This window comes from Telopea speciosissima, chromosome 9, assembly GCF_018873765.1.
Source record: "Telopea speciosissima isolate NSW1024214 ecotype Mountain lineage chromosome 9, Tspe_v1, whole genome shotgun sequence".
NCBI lineage: Eukaryota > Viridiplantae > Streptophyta > Magnoliopsida > Proteales > Proteaceae > Telopea > Telopea speciosissima.
In genome coordinates, this window is record NC_057924.1 from 59,842,898 (window position 1) to 59,863,141 (window position 20,244).

The 20,244-nt window shown below is 37.0% G+C and overlaps 1 protein-coding gene across 1 annotated transcript; it reads left to right on the top strand.

Annotated features, from left to right (window-relative positions):
• The first annotated feature begins 481 nt into the window (after positions 1 to 481).
• LOC122640739 (glutathionyl-hydroquinone reductase YqjG-like) lies at positions 482 to 3,019 on the top strand. Its single transcript, XM_043833983.1, has 6 exons — positions 482 to 584; positions 1,321 to 1,545; positions 1,636 to 1,812; positions 1,915 to 2,139; positions 2,244 to 2,372; positions 2,609 to 3,019. The coding sequence occupies exons 1-6, from the start codon at positions 510 to 512 to the stop codon at positions 2,840 to 2,842; spliced, it is 1,065 nt and encodes a 354-aa protein (XP_043689918.1). The 5' UTR covers positions 482 to 509; the 3' UTR covers positions 2,843 to 3,019.
• The last annotated feature ends 17,225 nt before the right edge of the window (positions 3,020 to 20,244 follow it).

Genomic DNA, 20,244 nt, shown 5'->3' on the forward strand with positions numbered 1-20,244 from the left:
TATGCTTGACCTTGATCGGACTGGGCTTGGGTTTAAGTTGAGGCTCTAGGATTGGGATAGGTTTTAAGGCAACCCGTCCCAAGCCGGCACGTTGACTACCCTAAGCCTTGCTAGTAAATGCTGGTGCTGATGCAAAATTGACCTCACTCATGCCTCACCCGAAACGGAATTTAGCTATTTCACAAAAGAAAACGTAACGTACAATAGGTCAGAGGGTGAGTGCCTGGCAACTCCAGCGCACGTGGGTTGCTCATACAGTCCATCTCTATCCCCGAAAGCATTGAAAATAATTTGTTTGTTTTTTGGTAAGGATTTGAAAAGAAATGAAAATGGAGAATTTTCTGAAGAAACAGAATAAGAAGTGAGAATCGACGTGGAAATTGAACCCAATGAGGTCATGTTTCAATATTTAAACCCAGTCCATTAATTAGGACAATAATGATTTAGAATGCCACAATTATTTATGATTTAGAATTGCTATAATTGGCCCAATATGCCTCTCCTCTTTTATGATCTCTGCCATCAAAACTCCCATAGCTTTTGGTCTGGAGAAGAGAAGTTCTTCGGTCAGATCTTTTTCCCAGGTAAACTGGTTCTTTCTCTCTCTGAACTTTGGGTATTGTTTGACTTTAGTTAATCGATGTAGTAAAGGTTTTCACCTCACCACCTCTGTTGCTGTTGTTGCTCTGTTCGACATATTATAGTGAAGTAGTTTTAGCGAAGAAGCATGTAATTTTGGGCATGGATCAAAATTGAATACAACTAACTCTGTTGCATTTAATTAGTTTTCGTTTTCTATCTGGTTTTGATTTGTTGTTTTTTTGCATTAATGTCGAGATAAATAAACCCTTTCATTGGGTTTCTCATTCTCTTCTTTAATGATTTTTCTCCCCTCTTTAGTGAAATGGGTTTGATTGAGCACATAATCAATTTCGTATTGGGTTTTGGGGAAGAAGAGAAATAGATGTGACACGATCATTAAGTTTGAGTCTTAGGATTAATTCTGAAAGATGCAATACAATTGTCAAATAGGCACGTTTTAAGAGTTTGAGCTTGAGACTTTGATTTGCCAAATAGTGTTCTGTTCTGGTTTCTTTTGATCTTTATGCTATTTTAATATTATGACGGACTCAAACTCAATGCTTTAATGGGTAGTTTGTTCCGAATCAGAAGCATGAATAAGTTGTTGCAATCACAAGTATGTAGGTAGTAACATATATTATTGATCTTTGTATTTCATTCTGAAGCTTTTCTTTTCTAGTTATTTTAGAAGTTGTTCCCTCAATCTGTTAGTACTGAATGTTAGTATTTATTGTTTAGAGTACTCTTCAAATGGCTCGTTCATCACTAGATGAGGTAACAGACACCGGTGCTTTCAACCGTAGTCCATCAACATTCCGCAATTTTATCTCGAAGGATTCATCCTCCCAATTTCCTGCTGAATCTGGGAGATACCATCTGTACATTTCATACGCTTGTCCCTGGGCATCAAGATGCTTTGCTTATGTAAATATTAAGGGACTTCAGAAAGCCATCAGTGTCACAGTAAGCCATAACTCAAATTATCTTCGCAAGTGTTGGAATCTTACTGTCGCTTACTGTCATACATTTGATATGCATCCATGTTTTGTATAGTCAGTCAAACCCAAATGGGCAAGAACAAAGGATACCGATGATCATATGGGATGGGTCTTTCCTTCTTCAAACACAGAAGAACAAGCCGCTGAACCTGACCTATTGAATGGGACAAGAAGTATCAGAGAACTTTATGAGCTTGCTAGTACAAACTATTCTGGAAAATACACTGTTCCTGTATGTATACAGTATACCCTTTGTTATTTTCTTTCCATGGTTTAGTTTCTGTACTTCTGTTGCAGTTGGTCAATTATTTTATTTGATTTTCCTGTCTAACAGGTTTTATGGGATAAGAAATTGAAAACAATTGTGAGCAATGAGAGTTCTGAGATACTCCGTATGCTGAATACTGAGTTCAATGATATAGCAGAGAATGCCAGTTTGGACCTCTATCCTCCTCACTTACAATCCCAAATTGATGAGATTAATGAATGGGTATATGATGGGATAAACAATGGTGTCTATAAGTGTGGGTTTGCTGTCAAGCAAGGTGCCTATGATGAGGTAACTCTTACTATAAAAAAGTATCTCAATATATTTTTCACTCAAAAGTCTTTAGTATATGTTGTCTTACTAACATCATGCATGTCTTTCTTCTAATTATGAAGGCTGTGGGAAAATTATACGAAGCTTTGGACAAATGTGAGGAGATACTCAGCAAGCAGCGTTATTTATGTGGGAATACACTTACTGAAGCTGACATTCGTTTGTTTGTCACTCTTATTAGATTTGATGAGGTACGAAGATTTGTTACCCAAGTTATACTCAAATGTTTGATTTGTGTAGCTATGTTTACCAGGTACACATACAGTGTATTAATTATTTAGGGGTCCAAGTGAACTTGCTTGATCAACCAAATCTTTTATTGATAGTATTGATGTTATTATGCTTGATTATGGTAAAAATTGCACTTTCGTGAATCATTCAGTAAGGCTGTTTTTGTATCTCACCATTCAAATTTTCTGTACAACAGGTTTACGTTGTTCACTTCAAATGCAACAAAAAGCAGCTACATGAATACCCAAATCTGTTCAATTACACCAAAGAGATTTTTCAAATTCCTGGCATGAGTGCCACTGTGAACATGGAGCACATCAAGCGACACTACTATGGAAGTCATCCTAGTATTAACCGATATGGTATAATTCCTGTTGGTCCTAATATAGATTATTCTACTCCAAATGATCGAGACAGATTCTCTACTTAAGTATATGTATTTTTTTGTTAATTATTTGAGTATGAACGGTTTGTTTTCTTTGTTATTTGCTAATAAAGACAGTAAGAAGGTTGGCTTGACACGCCAAATTGTAATAGATCTTATCTTTGCTCCCTTATGGTGAGCTGCAACCTTCTATTTACCACTACTCTGAGATTGTTTATTTCATTTGTAAGTGTTGATGGGTTGGTTGTGACATCCATAACTGTTATCCACCTCTTAAGGAGAACCCTGAACTGCTCCCAATTTATCTTGGTTTTTCTCTTTCGTTGCTTCATGGAGAATTTCCTTTTAATCTTTTTTTTTTTTTTAAGTACATCCCTCAGTGTTACTATCGCAAACTTCATTGTTTTTCACTTTACTGATGGGAAGGAACCTTTATATTTATCATTACACAGAGATTGTTGATTTCATTTTAACAGTTGATGGTTTAGGTTGTACCACCTTGAACTGCTGTCCACCCTTAAAGGAACACTGTGAACTGCTACTCATAATTAGGAGAATTTCTATTCTCTTTGATCTTTTTTCAGTACAGCACTAAGAGTTGTACTTTCACTAAGTTAATTTGTTTTCACGTTATTGACTTTTAATAAATACATTTATAGCAAGAATTTTCATGGTGAAAGAAATTTAATTATAGTTTGCAAACCTTGCAATTCATTACAAACAGGCAAACACTTCCCAGAGTCCAGTAATTCTAGCTTCCTAGCCACATTGACTGAATTATGTAAGTGTATTTTACTTGTGTAAGACTACCTTCAAAGGCATCTTTTATTTCAAGTACAATAGAGTTCCTCTCCCCATAATCCTAGCAGTTAGAAGAATGTAAGCATCGAATTGAAGATGGTTTTTTCAACTAGTCAGTGTACCTCTATTATGAATAGCCTGAATATTACAATTGTTCCCTCACTTGACACCTAATGGTGGGTCAAATTTTCACTCAGGAAATCAAGAGAACTCCTAATGCTTTGGCTGATAAAATGACAGTTCTATCTCTGTCTAAATTCCCATCCCCTGATCTACAACCATTAGAGCAGCTCTAATGCAAGCTCGTGACTTAGGGATCACTAATCTCCTTATTGAATCAGATAATAAAGACATTATTAGTTTCATTGAAGATCCAAAAAGTGTCCACCTCTTGATGTTGCAGCTGTCGTTGATGATGTTCTCGAGTTATGTTCTCTTTTTCTGTCTCTTTTTGTTCCACGGGCTATGAATTCAATTGCAGATGTTCTGGCAAAGAAGGCCCTAATTATCATGTATATGATAGATTGGCCGATCACCACTCCGTGGCTCAATGATCTTTGATTGTCTAAAGCCGCTGGCTGTACACATGTTTATCATCAGTAAATCTTCTTTGTACCAAAAAATAATAATAATAATCTACAACTATGATTGTAAAATAATCAATAGTCTAACTATTATAATGAGGGAGATTGACATGGATAGATAATGAAAAATATGTTTCAGAGGGCTTTCACCAATTTCTGTGACATAAATTGCCAAATCCTTGTATGACTGTAAATAGGAGGCAAATTATCAGGAAAACCTTTTATTGGCTTTCTGGATTCATAAGATCTATTGGTTTGATAAACTAAAAAAAAAAAAAACAATAAAATTGAATGAAAGGCAAAGAAGAAGTGTTTTTCCCTTCTTTTTTTTTCTTTTTTTTTTCCCCCCTTTTTGGCCTAACCTTTAGTGGAAAAACTTTATCAAAAAAGTAAGAAAGTATACTATTGATGAAAATAATTGTCTTCTTGTACAAAGTGTCACTAATTTTATTTATAATAAAGCTATTAAGTTTGTCAGGAGTTCAGGACCCGCATGTACAAGATGCTAACGTACAAGTAGTGAAGAAGTCTATATTAGTGTGCTTAAAAGGTCTTTCATTAGTGGATATGTACAGAACCAAAAGAGGGCTAGCAAGCACTACGATAAGCTAATTGAAAGTTCCAATTTGAATAAAATCAAAGAATTCCACTACAGCCACCTAATAAATCTTTGGTTCTGCTCAAGCATTAGTAAACAAGGAATTAATATTCCATGCTATCCAATAAATGGCTTACAAAATGGATTAAAGAATGTAAAGAGGAGGTTGAAGGCTTGGAACAAGTTAGCTTTTAGAAATATTTCCAGTATGAAACTTGTGGATTAAGAGACCAGCCAGGTCGACCAGGGAATGGTGGAGATGGAAGAAGAGGAAATGAGACAAGAGGGAAGAGTTGTTCGAAGCTTTTATTTTGCAGGCGCCGAGCACCTCTTCAGCTTCCGGTCGCAGATCAGGCTTGAGAGCCTCCTAATTGTGCCCGACGGACATAATTTTTTATTTTATTTATTTTAACTTAAGAAATTTATTTTCACTTTTACTTTGATTTTTAGTAAAGAAGTAGAATTGAGCGAGCAGTTAAGATCACAAGCGTAGAGACCTCATTCGATTGGTTTATTCATAAGAGAAAGAGGTTGTTAGTATTTTTCTTAGATCAATACATGCATGCAATGAAATGAGATCTTAAAGGGTATTTTAAAAAAATACTAGAACAATAAATAAATAAATAAAAAGTTAATGTGTCCATCAAGGCAGATACTAGAAGCTTCTTATGACGGCCCATAAGGTGTAGATTTCCTCTTGAATTTATCTTCTAGAGAATTTTTTTTCTTCCTAATGTCTGTAGATTTTTTTTTATAGGTAGTATCAAAATTTATTGAAAGGATGAAAATTACCATCACTAATAAATATAATGGTCAAAGTCATTTTTTACAAGATTACAAAGATAAACAGAAATTCTGACTTGTATACAATAAATTTTTACAAGATTATAAAGATAAACAGGCTATGAAGTCATCTGGTTTATTCATCTAACGCTGCAAGCACCAGTATAAGGTGACACTCAGTGTAGTTGAAAGAAAATCTTTGGGTCTTGCTTAAAAGATCAATCTATTTGGAGTTCTGACCCGCATGTTCAGTTTTGTTTTTCTCTTATATATAAGGCAAAACCCAGTGCACGAGGCTCTTGCTACTGCAAGGTCTGAGAAGGGCAAATGTATGCAATCTTATCCCCCGCTTTACAGGAGAGGCTTTTTTTCAAATTTTAAACCTGCAACCAATGGGCTGTTTTTTTTTTCTTTCTCATATATACGTTATAAAATATGAAATTACTGATTATTTTATTGATTTATTTTGTTTTTTAACCGTTTTGTGTATTTGATTCGGTTTTCTGTTTTGGTTGGTCTGGTTCAGTTTCAATTCCTATCAATTTCATAAAACCCCAAATTAAAACTAAAATGACAAAACCTCAAGGGGTTAGAACAGTTGGCTTGGAGGGGACATGAGACTCCGTCTCAGGAAGCGAGGTCTCGTGATCAAACCTTTGCCGCTGCATAATTTCTTGGGGCCACCCGCCTGAGGCTCACTAGGGCCCAGAAGCTCCCGGTTCCTACGTGGTGCGGGGGTCATGTACGAGCCCAGGGGGGATTTAGTCGGCCTAAAGTCGGATACCCCTCCTGTCTCCAAAAAAATAAACTAAAATGACAAGCATTTCAGTTCGTTTCGGGCTGAACTAACCAATTTTAACTAACCAATTTTGATCGATCCGACCAATTTGGGCTGGAAATCGACACCTCTGCTACCAATACGGATCAAAACCGTGGTATGAAATTTATGAACCACTTCTACACGAAGGGTTTCAAAATTAATTTATTATTTTTCACATTTTCCAAACCACAAGTGCATGGTGGTAGTGTGAAATTCAAAAGAAGGATTCCATTTGTAGTACTAATAGGAAGGGAAGCAAAAAAAGAGGAAAAGAAGGTCCGATTAACCGAATAGTCGAACAAGACACCAAGGCATAACTAGTAAAACAGAAGAGAAGAGGAATAAATAAGGTCACAAAATCAGGTACGGGCATACAAATAACACTAATTGTTGACCATCTGGATCATGGTTTGAAGTATCGGTATCGTATCATCTGTATCAGATGATATGTATTGGTTTTGCAAGTGATCGATCTTGATATTGTGCCGATACTACTGTATCCGTGACATAGTACGGACAAGGAGTAAATGATCCAAAAACCCATTGTTACAGAAAATTTGTCAGATACGGCCAATTCATACCGAAATTTATTTTCACTTTTACTTTGGTTTCTAGTAAAGAAGTAGAATTGAGCAAGCAGTTCAGGTCACAGACGTAGAGACCTCATTCGATCAGTTTATTCTTAAGAGAAAGACTGAAAGAGGTTGCTAGTATTTCTTAACATGCATACAATGGATGTTACAGGCAAGTTGAAGTAGGTTGTAGGTTGTCTCACCTACTTTACAAGCCTAAATATGTTTGACCGCACAAAGATGGGCAGCGCTAGTCTTTTCACACTGGGCTGTGTCTAGGCGCAAGTATACGCCCAGGCACAGCACTAGTTAGCGTTCTTTTCTTATAAATAAAAAATAAATAAATGGTTATTGAGCTTAATTATGATAAAATGTACAATGAATGAAAAACAAAATTCGTTGTTAACCAGTGAATCAGAATTCATTTTGGTTGAAATTGTGTGCACAAACAATTTATTGAGGTATAGGGCCAAGTTAAAGAGCTCACATCATTTTATTAAATCAGGCTTACTGATTGAGCTGAGAATTAGAACCCTAATCAGGGTTACAGTTACCGGAAATTTTTTTTTTCCCCCATACAATAGAAGAGGAGATGGAGGACTTCTCAATATTGCATAATATATCTACTTCAGGATTTCCCCAAAATAATATAAATCGATTAGGGGAATAATCTTCCAAATAGGTAACTTCTCCTTCATGGCCAATCCCAAGTTTCCAATTAATATAGGGTACTGCTAAGATGGCCGATACGAACTTCCAACAATTGAAGATGCAAGGCTGGCATGCATCACAACAATTATGTGTTTACTCCTCTAAGAGAATTCTTAGTCTCAAGGCCGTGGGACAGGGAAGTTAACTTGGTAGTGATTTGAGGCTCCCGTTTAAGGGAAAAAAAATATGGAAATTAAATTAGTAGTGATTTGAGGCTGCCCCGTTTTAAGGATAAAAATATGGAAGTTAAATTAGTAGTGACTTGAGGCTGCCCTTTCCAATTTTAGCTCAAGATCTCTCCAAAATTTATCTTTTTTGCAATTTTCTTAAATTGGGTATTGTCAATGCTTCCTAAGATTCCTATATAAACCAACCATCTCCCAAGCAGAGGAGACTCATCTATCAGATCTTCCCTTGAAGTTCTTCTTGAAACAATGGAATCCTCAAGTCACCTTGTATCAAAGATGTTAATAACTATTCTGATCGTTGTGTTACTGCATTCAAGCCATGCTCTTGTTGCTGAAGCAAGACCAGAACACATGGATTTAAAGAGCAAAACTCTCTCAGGTCAACACCCACAAGGAGGTGTTCGTATCCAACATGATGTTCCAGGTGGTCCGAGTCCAATTCATAATGGATTTGTGTTAGAGGACAATGAAGTCGAAGGACGTATCCTACATGATGTTCCAGCTGGTCCGAGTCCACTCTCAGGTACCCACAAGGAGGTGTTCGTATCCAACATGATGTTCCAGGTGGTCCGAGTCCAATTCATAATGGATTTGTGTTAGAGGACAATGAAGTCCAAGGACGTATCCTACATGATGTTCCAGCTGGTCCGAGTCCAATTCATAATAGATTTGTCCAAGGAGGTGTTCGTATCCAACATGATGTTCCAACTGGTCCGAGTCCAATTCATAATGGATTTGTCCAAGGAGGTGGTCGTATCCAACATGATGTTCCAACTGGTCCGAGTCCAATTCATAATGGATTTGTCCAAGGAGGTGGTCGTATCCAACATGATGTTCCAGCGGGTCCGAGTCCAATTCATAATGGATTTGTCCAAGGAGGTGTTCGTATCCAACATGATGTTCCAACTGGTCCGAGTCTAATTCATAATGGATTTGTCCAAGGAGGTGTTCGTGGTGTTCGTATCCAACATGATGTTCCAACTGGTCCGAGTCTAATTCATAATGGATTTGTCCAAGGAGGTGTTCGTGGTGTTCGTATCCAACATGATGTTCCAACTGGTCCGAGTCCAATTCATAATGGATTTGTCCAAGGAGGTGCTCGTCCGAGTCCAATTCATAATGGATTTGTCCAAGGAGGTGCTCGTATCCAACATGATGTTCCAGCTGGTCCGAGTCCAATTCATAATGGATTTGTCCAAGGAGGTGTTCGTATCCAACATGATGTTCCTGTTGGTCTGAGTCCAATTCATAAGGAAGTGTTTGGTTCGGTTGTTTTGAAGAATTAGATTCTAGTTCTGGATCAGGTTCTCTAAAATCAGGTTCTGTGGATTCGTAATTTTGAAATTTAATTGTTTGGTTATCCTGATTCTGTAACATGATTCTTCACAAATAACTGTTTGATTACCCTAATTCTTTGTCTTGATTCTTTCTGAAAGACTGTTTGGTTACCCTAAGTCTGTCAGGTGGATTCTTTTGAATCTATATGAATAACCGTTTGGTTACCTTAAGTCTGTGACTTGGATTTATCCTGAATCTATCTAAATAACTGTTTGGTTACCCTGTGTCTTGTAGTTAGATTCATCCTAAATCTACCATGTGTATAGTTGATCATGTGAAAAGGATATTGGTCACATCATTAATTCTCAAGTAATAAAAAAAAGAGACAAATTTCCATCTCCTGGTGGTGTCAGTTACTGATGGCCAGATGCTAAAATTCAAATCTCTCTGTTGCTCACTTTCTAGCTAATAGAGCTTCAAAGTTGAAACATAAAAAAAAATATGATCCTGTAGATCACTACAAACGCCCCAAATGTCCTATTTAACTAATTGGTTTCAATTTCTCAGTCAATAGCATTCACATGACAATTAAATTCAATTACATAATAAAATTCATTGCATGAAATTTTGTTTAACAGTTCCAAGGCATTCAAGGGTAGACATATTGATGCCCTTATCATCTTCTTTTCCCACTTCCCACACTTCTTTGCTTGTTCAGGACCTTTGCTTGTTCGGGAAATACAGTAAACCTAGAGACTGTAGAAGCAGGGAAGAACACATATTCTGGACTAGTGTTCTATATCGGGGGTGTCTTATGATCTCTTCTATCATTTCTATTTTGCTCTATACGTAACTCTAATTAAATTAGAGGTGGAGCATAACAGTACGTTAATAGCCTCTGCTTCTACAGTTCTATTTCCGGGATAACTTAATTAGAGTTCTATATCGGGGGTGTCTTATGATCTCTCAATTAAAGAGTCGAGAGTCGAGACTTGTTCCTGGCCGATCCCGTATCAGTGGATCTGAATCTACAGGGAAGAACACATATTCTGGACTGGATAACAGATCATACATTCAGTGCCCTCTCATCCACCACAAACTCCATATTCTACTTCTAAAATATCTATCATGGCATCTGTTACCTGTCACCTATGAATTGTGAGTACTAAGTTTCTAAAAGATACAGTTTGGAAATGCTCCTTGGAAGTGTTTTTTCGCCTCCCTGTGTTCCTAGTACCAACACTTGCCACTGCTGGAAATGCTCGGAAACGTTCAGAATCCTCCCACAATATTTGCTAACAGATATATGTTATCTAATGAATATATTGCGTGACTCCACTGTTCTTCAATATGGGATTAACAAGAGCAGTCATTGCACATCAGTTCAGAGAAGCTAATAACATTATCAGGAGGGTTATGGGCGGAGAGATTTATCTAATAATGTCATGATAAGTTTCAGATGCTTCAGTGTATTATTAGGTACTGAAATATCCTTTGGAGGGGTTACAAAAAAATTCAGAGGTATAAACTGGTAATTGTTGTTGAAAGAAGTCGAAAAAATAGATCCTTCATTTTTAAGGCATGGACGGTTTCACAACACTTATAAACCTCTGGCCTTATTTTTCCTCTGAACTCAGTTTCGATCAAATAGTACAAGAGATTAGTATCCAGTTCTTATATTACACTTTTCAACAATAACCAATCAAATAAAATACAAAGTGATGGGAGATGCATTGCTATCTTCACAATTCAACAAATGTTAGTGCTGGAAAAATTAAAAGACTCAGAACAGAGATGTAGGCCATAATTACATGAGATTCTCTAGCAAGGGAGGAATGGCTAATAGTCACTGTTTTGTTCCTCCCAAAGTAACAAAAATAAAACCGGGGTCATCAATTGCGTTCCATGACATGGTCGGGACAGTCAACTCTTGGGTCCCATCTCTGAGTGTGGGTTCTGACAGAACCCAAGTGTATGTGCATTGAAGACTATCCTGCAGAATACGGATGGAGAACAACCAATTAGGAGATTGTTAGGACATCAAAACAAGACAATGGATGGACTTCATATTTAGGCTTAATACAAAGAAATTAAAAATACAAGGTTCATCATACATCACCTCACACCATCTCTTATGCTGCAATAGTGAACTTCAAATATTGAATAAAGATGGGCAGGGGAAGTGTACTTTAGATATTGAATAAGCTCCTGAAAATGACAAGAAATGGCCTGAGTACAGAATGCACAACCTAAGTTCATAACAGACATTATTCAACAAAATATTAACAAGGAATAAACCAAGCAAAAGCAATGGCAATGACAATGCTCAATTTGTACTGCATGCATAAAAGAGAGAACCTTAGATCCTGCAATATAACCAACACATGACCCAAATGATTTTGTAAAAGTTCCCATCATGATATCCACATCTGCAGTATCCACTCTTAAGAGCTCACAAACACCTCGTCCTGTTTTCCCAACTGCTCCAATGCTATGGGCCTCATCCAAGTAGGTGATGGCCTGTGCAAAATAAAAGGAAAAAATAAGAATTGCAAACAAATAGATAGTAAGTGAAGATATGGAAGGAAGACAAGCATGAGCATGAAAAGCTTTCCCTTGTTACTATAAAGAATCACCAAGTCTGACAAAGGAGAATAGTCCTGCACACGAATGTACATATTTCACAACAAGGGATTAAAAATGACAATTGATATACAAAGCCAGTAAACTGATCAGAATGGAGCAGTAAACCTAGAGACTGTAGAAGCAGAGGTGGTGGAGCCTACTGAGGCTGGTGGACAGAAATGAGCCAAAACGTGATATGCTCCATTTTATTTTTTTCACCTCTCTCCTTTCATTATATTTGTGAAGTAAAGAGCAAGCCAGTAGAGTTATACTTTTAGGTATAAAGCCCCCTGAGGTATCAGTAGAGTTATACTTTTAGGTAAAATGGTGATGACTGTCTCACAAGAAGAACCACACTGGATAATTGTTTGCTCAATTAGGGGATAATCCAACTGTGAAAGACTTTCTGTTTTGCATTGCCCCCTTTTTAATCCGATCTCTCTCTTTACCTTGATTCTTCTTCTATCATTTTTTTTATTATCTGCTCTTTTTGATTGGTTTGTATTTAGTAAAGGTGTTAGTTGCAACTTGCAACTACTTGAGACTCACCCATCCATCCCCAACTACCCCCATCTGTTCTTCCCTTTTTTTTCGATCCTTTAATCTCCATAGATCTGTGTTGTTCTTCCTTAAAAATACAGAGATATGAGCCTTTGTATCTGTATCTAGATCTCTCATCTGTTTCAGATTTTCATGCTTCAAAAACCTGTTACAGATCTGATCCTTTCTTCCTTTCATTGCAGGATTGCATCTAACAGTACCCATTCTTTAATTTTCTTCTTTTTCTCTCCTTAGATATTCTTTATTTACCAAGAATTGTAGTAATAGAAACTGGTGGATTGATCACTGATGTTCTTTCTCATAGGCTTTAAGATCACAAGTGTTGGAAATTTTCTAATTTATGAAACAAAAGGAAGATACAGAGAGAGAGAGAAGAGAATAAGAAACTCACCTTACCAAATGCCCTAGTAGCAGGAAGATGTCTTAACCAAATGCCTTGCTCTTCACTGGCCACCTTAATCCACCTGGAAGAAAAACACAACAAAATTTATAATCAATAACTAGAAAACCTAAATCGGACAAAGAAACATAAATTTTTGAAAAAAAATATATACATCGGTGGTCTTAGCTAAGAGAAGAGAGAGAGAGAGAGAGTGAGACACAGCAGATAAGGACAGCAGAGAGCACGAGAGAACGAGAGAGAGCAGAGAGAACGAGAGAGAGAGAGAGAGAGAGAGATTGAGAAATAGCAGAGAGCAAGAGAGAGAGAGAGATAGCAGAGAGAAGATAGCAGAGAGCAGCGAGTAGAGAGTAGAGAGTAGAGAGCAGAGAGCATACCTCCTTCAGTCGTACGGTTCCTCTTCTCTCTCCTTCTTCCTCGACAGTTTCTGGTTTCTAGAGGTTGAAGGCGATCATTGGCTGAAAGTTGAAGATGATGGCGATCGAGTTTCTAGAGGTTGAATGCGACGGCGTGCTGGAGGTTGAAGGCTATGGTGATCGACTGAGTCTGCTTTCGCCTTGGAGGATCGCGATTTTAGAATTAGGGTATTGAAATTTGAGAAATAGGGTGCGAATCACCCAAAATTCCGATATATATATTGGGTACCTCAAAAGTCGATTTCTTTTTGGAATTCACCTCTTGAGGTGAATTCTTGTGGGACTCATTTTCACGTTGAAATGTAATTCTCGTGATTTCCGAAAATCCATCTCAAAAAACAACCAAACAGTCTTTGAGAGTAAGAATCTAGATTTTGTAGGCTCTATTTCTTGTGAATAACCGAACCAAACACTTCCTACTGGATTTGTGTTAGAGGACAATGAAGTCCAAGGAGGTGTCCGTATCCAACATGATGTTCCAGGAGGTCCGAATCCAATTAATAATTAATGAATTTGGGCCTTCGATTCCATCATCAGCTCCAAGCCCAATTCGTAATAAAAGGACTGGCCCTATTCAAACAGACCCAAATCCCCTGATGTAATGACCATCTTAATTACCAATTAGAAGAGCTGTATATCAAAAACTTAATGAATTAATACATTAATGACAAAAAAATATTTGCTATTTTGAATAAATAAAGCTATCACGTGTCTTATTTTCTTATTTTCTATTTAAACTTTACTAATCTTTTTTTTTTTTTACCTATTTATTTGTTTTTTGGTTACAAAATTTTCAAACTTTTGTCTTTAATTAGAAGATGTATTTTACTGATCATGAATCTGGTGATCAGAATTGATGGATATCTAAAGAAAAAACTCCATCAGCTTCAGATTTAGAGCACAATGGCTTGACTCCACCTCTCTGAGATATCAACAGGTTCAGATCTAGTACATAATGGTATAGGTCCACCTATTTTGAACAAGGTCTTGGATTGATTCTTTGAATAAGTCTTGGGCAAGGTTTGGTTTCTGAGTATCGTTTTTGTAATTTGTTTTAGCTGGGGTTGCTTTAGTATAAGCTTTTTGGATATTTGATGTAGAGGAGATTTTGAATGAGTTCTTGAGCCGGTTGGACCAGCAGAAGTCTACCCAGACACGAATTATATATCAAACGATTATCTCGTCGAGCTCTTTAGGGTCAACGCCTTTGGCGCTGTTGTATGCGTTTTTTGCCATTTTTGTGCGTTTCAAAGGCAAAATTGTCTGCCGAAGTTTTAAATTTTTAATTTTGAATTTGAATTGAATTTGGAACTTTTGTTTTCCTTGACATAGGATATAAAAGTTACATGATGTTTTATCATTAAATTCCATTAACCAAACAAATTGATTTAAGAAAGATGAGTAAGAATGTCATGAATCCAACTTATATGATTATGAATTAAAGTATGATTTGTATTCCTTTATATTACTTTGTTTCTCTCACTGGGCTAGCTGAGCTCATCCCCATTATTCATGATTTTTTTCAGAGCATACCCAAGTTAAGTGCCAATGCGCAGTGTACGTTTAGAGGCAAAGGCCTCTAAGTAAAAGTTGTGGAGGAGAGACGTGACAGTGAATGAACATGTACCTATTTACGAAAAGAAAAAGAAAAAAGAATGAACATGTACCTTTCTGTACATAGAAAAATAGCATGTAATAACTTTAATATCGTTCCTGTAAATTGTATTTTTGTTAAATACCACCAACATCTTATTTAATTATTTTAGATCTGCTAAAGTATGTATGTGATAGGCAAGACATCAACCGTGTATCAAATGGCGGTCTGTGAGGGCCAACCCCATACCTATTACCCTGGGCGTGACATTAATATAAGGATCCCAAAGAATCTCCACTGTAAAAGGATATTTCTCAATATTCAATCCTTTGGTATACAGTCTTATTTAAGGATGATTCCCCTTGGTTATTTACAGTAATAAGTGATGGCTCTCTTGAGAGTAGGGGTGCAAGTTTGGCCCTGTTGACCCAAACCCACCCTGGCCCGCCCTGAGCCCGAACAGGGCTTGGGCTAAGATATTTGGCCCTGAGTTAGGGTCGGATCGGGTTAGGGTTGAGGCCTCGGGCTAAGCTTGGCCCGACCTTGATTTAAGTTATACAATAAAATATATATTGATATAATATATGCATTATAAACTTTAAATGTCACTCACATTTTTTATATAACATATTATATATGAAGACAATAAGTGATATAATAATTTTTTATTATACTGTTATTTTATGTAAAATTAATAATGTTCTCCCTGGCCCTGTCCAGCCCAAGCATTTCTTTCCCCTTCCCCATGATCAGGGCAAATCAGGGTCAGCCCGGCCCGGCCCGACCTTGAGGGCAGGTCAGGGTCAGATTTTTCTGGTCCTGGGTCAGGGTCGGGTCGGGCCTGGGCCCAGCTAAGGGGACTTAGGATTGGACTAGGGTTCTATAAAGCCCGGCCCAACCCAACCCTGTTACAACTCTACTTGAGAGTTTCTCAAAATAATTTATTCCATTTGCTGTAGCTTTACTGGAATAAGCATTGCCAGCATATTCTTGTATAGAGCAATCTTCGATTGTAGGAAAGTTATCTTGGCAGTCCAGAACCCAGCCTCGATTGCGTGTCATTGCCTTATCATTGGTGGAGATCTTCTTGAGAAGGATCCCAAATAATCGATCTCTATTTGTTATTGAATCTTTATGATTGATCAATATATGATCTTCCGAATCCTCATTAAATTACTATAGTCAAAACGATTTCTTAATCAATCAGAAGATTTGTCCTTTCGATTGGACAGCTAGAATCCCTTATTAATTTGTGGGAATTTTCCTAAAGTGGGTATTCTCTATTGATTCCTAAAATTCTTATATAAACCAACCACCTGTCAAGCATAGGGGACTCATCGATCCAATCTTGTCTTGCAATTCTTCTTGAAGCAATGGAAGCCTCAAATAACCTTTTACCAGTGATGCTATTGTTTTTTATCGTTGTGTTACAGCATTCAAGCCATGCTCTTGTTGCTGAAGCAAGACCAGAACACATGGATTTAAGGAGCAAAACCCCCTCAGCTCAAGCCTCACAAGGAGGTGTTCATGTCCAACATGAAGTTCCAGCTGGTCCGAGTCCAATTAATAATGAATTTGTGTCAGAGGGCCATGTCAACCCAATTCATAATGAATTTGGGTCACAGAACCATGTCAACCGTTTGGTTCCACCATCAGCTCCAAGCCCAATAATCCACAATGGAAGGACTGGCCCTATTCAAACGGACAATGAAGTCTTAGGTGATCAAGACCAACAAGAAGGTGTTCGTATCCAACATGATGTTCCAGCTGGTCCAAGTCCAATTAATAATTAATGAATTTGGGTCACAGGACCATGTCAACCCTTTGGTTCGATCATCAGCTCCAAGCCCAATTCATAATGGAAGGACTGGCCCTATTCAACCAGACCCAAATTCCCTGATGTAATGACAAAAAATATTTGCTACTTTGAATAAATAAAACTATCAAATGTCTTATTTTCTTATTTTCTATTTAAACGTCACATATTTTTTTATCTATTTATTTGTTTTTTGGTTACAAAATTTTCAAACTTTTGTCTTTAATTTGAAGATGTATTTTACTGATCATGAATCTGGTGATCAGGATTCATGGATATCTAATGAAACTCCATCAGGTTCAGATTGAGAGCACAATGGCTTGACTCTAGCCACCTCCCTGAGATATCAACAGGTTCAGATCGAGTACATAATGGTATAGGTCCACCTATTTTTAATAAGGTCTTGGATTGATTCTTTAAACAAGTCTTGGGCAAGGTTTGGTTTCTGAGTATTGTTTTTGTAATTTGATTTAATTGGGTCTGCTTTAGTATAAGCTTTTTGGATATTTGATGTAGAGGAGATTTCGGATGAGTTCTTGTGCCGATTGGATCAACAGAAGTCTACCCAGACACGAATTATATATCAAACGAATATCTCGTCGAGCTCTTTAGGCTCAGCACCTTTGGTGCTGTTGTATACGTTTTTTGCCATTTTTGTTCGTTTCGAAGGTGAAATTGTCTGCCGAAGTTTTAAAATTTTAATTTTGAATTTGGAATTTTTGTTTTCTTCTTCTATAAGCAAGCCTCTCACGATAAGGGCTATGAATTCTTCATTGTATCCAATTACATTCTAAATAAAAGAAGTTTTCCGTTTTTCTCTACCTGTGAATTCAAGGTTCAAATGTGCTAGAATGATATCTAGCCCACCTATCTTCTATTGCGTCAATATTTGATTGGTGGTAGATGGTACAAATTTTTACATTTCTACTTTGATTTTAATAGGTATTTTTGGTAAGTTAGTAGGTAAGGAAAAAGAAGCTTGTAAGCTCTTTATATCATACAATTCATAGGAGATTTTCCACATCATCATCCTTCAATCTCATAAATAACAAGTTTTAACCTAGCCTAACTTTCTCACATGGAGATATAGAACATCGAGAAGAGTCTTTGAAAATTTGTATTTATTATTTGGTGAAAGATTCCTTTCACTGTGTGGGAAGGTTTCAACCATTATCCAAGGATCCTAAAACATCCCCTATTAGACATAGTTGATAATACCCTCCCCTGCTGCGCGATACCCTCTCCCGCATGCTCATCCAAAAGAGTTGGTCAAGGGATTCCATTTCACCGTCTCTTTGGGAAAACTCCGTCCTTATTATTTTGGTAAATGATTTAGAATGCACATTTGGTACCCATGAGTTCTACTCTTAATAATTCAATGGAAAAAGTTCATTACAAAGCAAGTCATGTGGTTAATATAGTATCTAATCAATAAGTTCACAATCCATCAAATGGTCAATGTGTCCATCAAGGCACATACTAGAAGCTTCTTAGGAAGGCCCATAAGATGTAGGTTTCCTCTTGAATTTATCTTCTAGAGAATTTTTTTTCTTCTTAATGTCTGTAGATTATTTTTTTTTTTTTTTTGATATGTAGTATCAAAATTTATTGAAAAGATGAAATCCAGTAATATATATAATGGTCAGAGTCATTTTTTACAAGATTACATAGATCGGAAATTCTGACTTGTATGCAATAAATTTTTACAAGATTATAAAGATAAACAGTTTGAATAAAATCAAAGAATGCCACTACAGCCACCTAGCCGGCCATTTAGTAAAAGGACCTTTCAGGTCACGATAGGGTGTGAGGTGCCCATCTTGCCATTCCCTTGTGTCAAAAGCAGTGTCCTTTAGAGAGACGCTCTATGTGGGAAAACTGCTGCTGAGTTTAATGAACAATTTCAGGTATGGTAGCTGTGTAATTCAGTTAGATTTAATTAATCTTTGGTTCTGCTCAAGCAATAGGTGACACTTAGTGCAGTAGAAAGGAACTCTTTGGGTCTTGCTTAAAAGATCTGTCTATTTTGAGTTTTGACCCGCATGTTCAGTTTTGTTTTCCTCTCACACGCTCAGTGCACGAGGCTCTTGCTACTACAAGGTCTGAGAAGGGCAAATGTATGCAGCCTTACCCCTGCTTACGAGAGGCCTAATTTTTCCAAGTTTTAAACCTTAAACCAACAGGCTATTTTTTTTTATTCTTATATAAACATTATAAAATATGAAAATACTGACTTTATTATTGATTTATTTTCCTTTTTGAGAAAAGGTTCTCTACTTGGTGGTGTTTCCTACGCCCTCTCACAGGGCACCGTGAGATGATGCCTTTGTCCTTGGGTAGATACCTAAAAATGCTCACCCATTGGCCCAGACGCTTGAATAGAGACCATGCGACCAAGTAAAGTTCTCTTGCCCTTTGTTTTTTTTACCGTTTTGTGTGTTTGATCTGGTTTTCAGTTTTGGTTGGTCTGGTTTGATTTCAGTTCCTATCAATTTCATAAAATCCTAAATTGAAACTAAAATGACAAGCGTTTCAGTTCGTTATTTTGATCAATCCAACCAATTTGGGCTGGAAATTGACACCTCTGTTACCAATTCGGATCAAACCCGTGGTATGAAATTTATGAACCATTTCTACACGAAGGGTTTCAAAATTAATTCTTTTTTTTTTCACATTTTCCGAACCACAAGTGTATGATGGTCGTGCGAAACTCATAAGAAGGATTCCATTTGTAGTGCTAATAGGAAAAAGGGAAGCAAAAAGAGAGGAAAAGAAGGTCCGATTAACCGAATAGTCAAACAAGATACCAAGGCATAACTAGTAAAACAGAAGAGGAGGAACAAATAAGGTCACAAAATCAGGTACTGGGCATACAATTAACACTAATTGTGTGGACCATCTGGTCATCTGGCTCATGGTTTGAGGTATTGGTATCGTACCACCTGTATCAAGTGATATGTACCGGTTTTGCAAGTGATCGATCTTGATATTATGCTGATATTGTATTAGTAATACAGTACTGACAAGGGGTAAATGGTAAAAAAAACCTATTTTTAGAGAATTAGGGGTAAATTTGTCTGATACGGCCGATTCATACTGAAATTTATTTTCACTTTTACTTTGGTTTCTAGTAAAGAAGTAGAATTGAGTGAGCAAGTCAGGTCACAGATGTAGGGACCTCATTCGATCGGTTTATTCTTAAGAGAAAGACTGAAAGAGGTTGCTAGTATTTCTTAACATGCATACAATGGATGTTACAGGCAAGTTGAAGTAGGTTGTCTCACCTACTTTACAAGCATAAATACATTTGATCATACAAAGACAGGCAGCGCCGGTCTTTTCATGCTGGGCTGTGTCTAGGCACAGGTACACGCCTAGGCACAGCAGTGGTTAGCGTTCTTTTTCTTATAAAATAAATAAATAAATGGTTAATGAGCTTAAATATGATAAAATGTACATTGAATGGAAAACAAAATTCGTTGTTAACCAGTGAATCAGAATTCATTTTGGTTGAAATTGTGTTCACAAGCAATTTATTGAGGTACAGGGCTAAGTTAGAGAGGTCACACCATTTTATTAATCAGACTGATGTCATCCCGTTTATTAGTTTTAATCAGGCTTGGTTTGGATTGCTAGGTGGTTTGGGCTGAGAATTAGCACCCTAATCAGGGTTAAAATTATCGGTCACCACCGATATCGA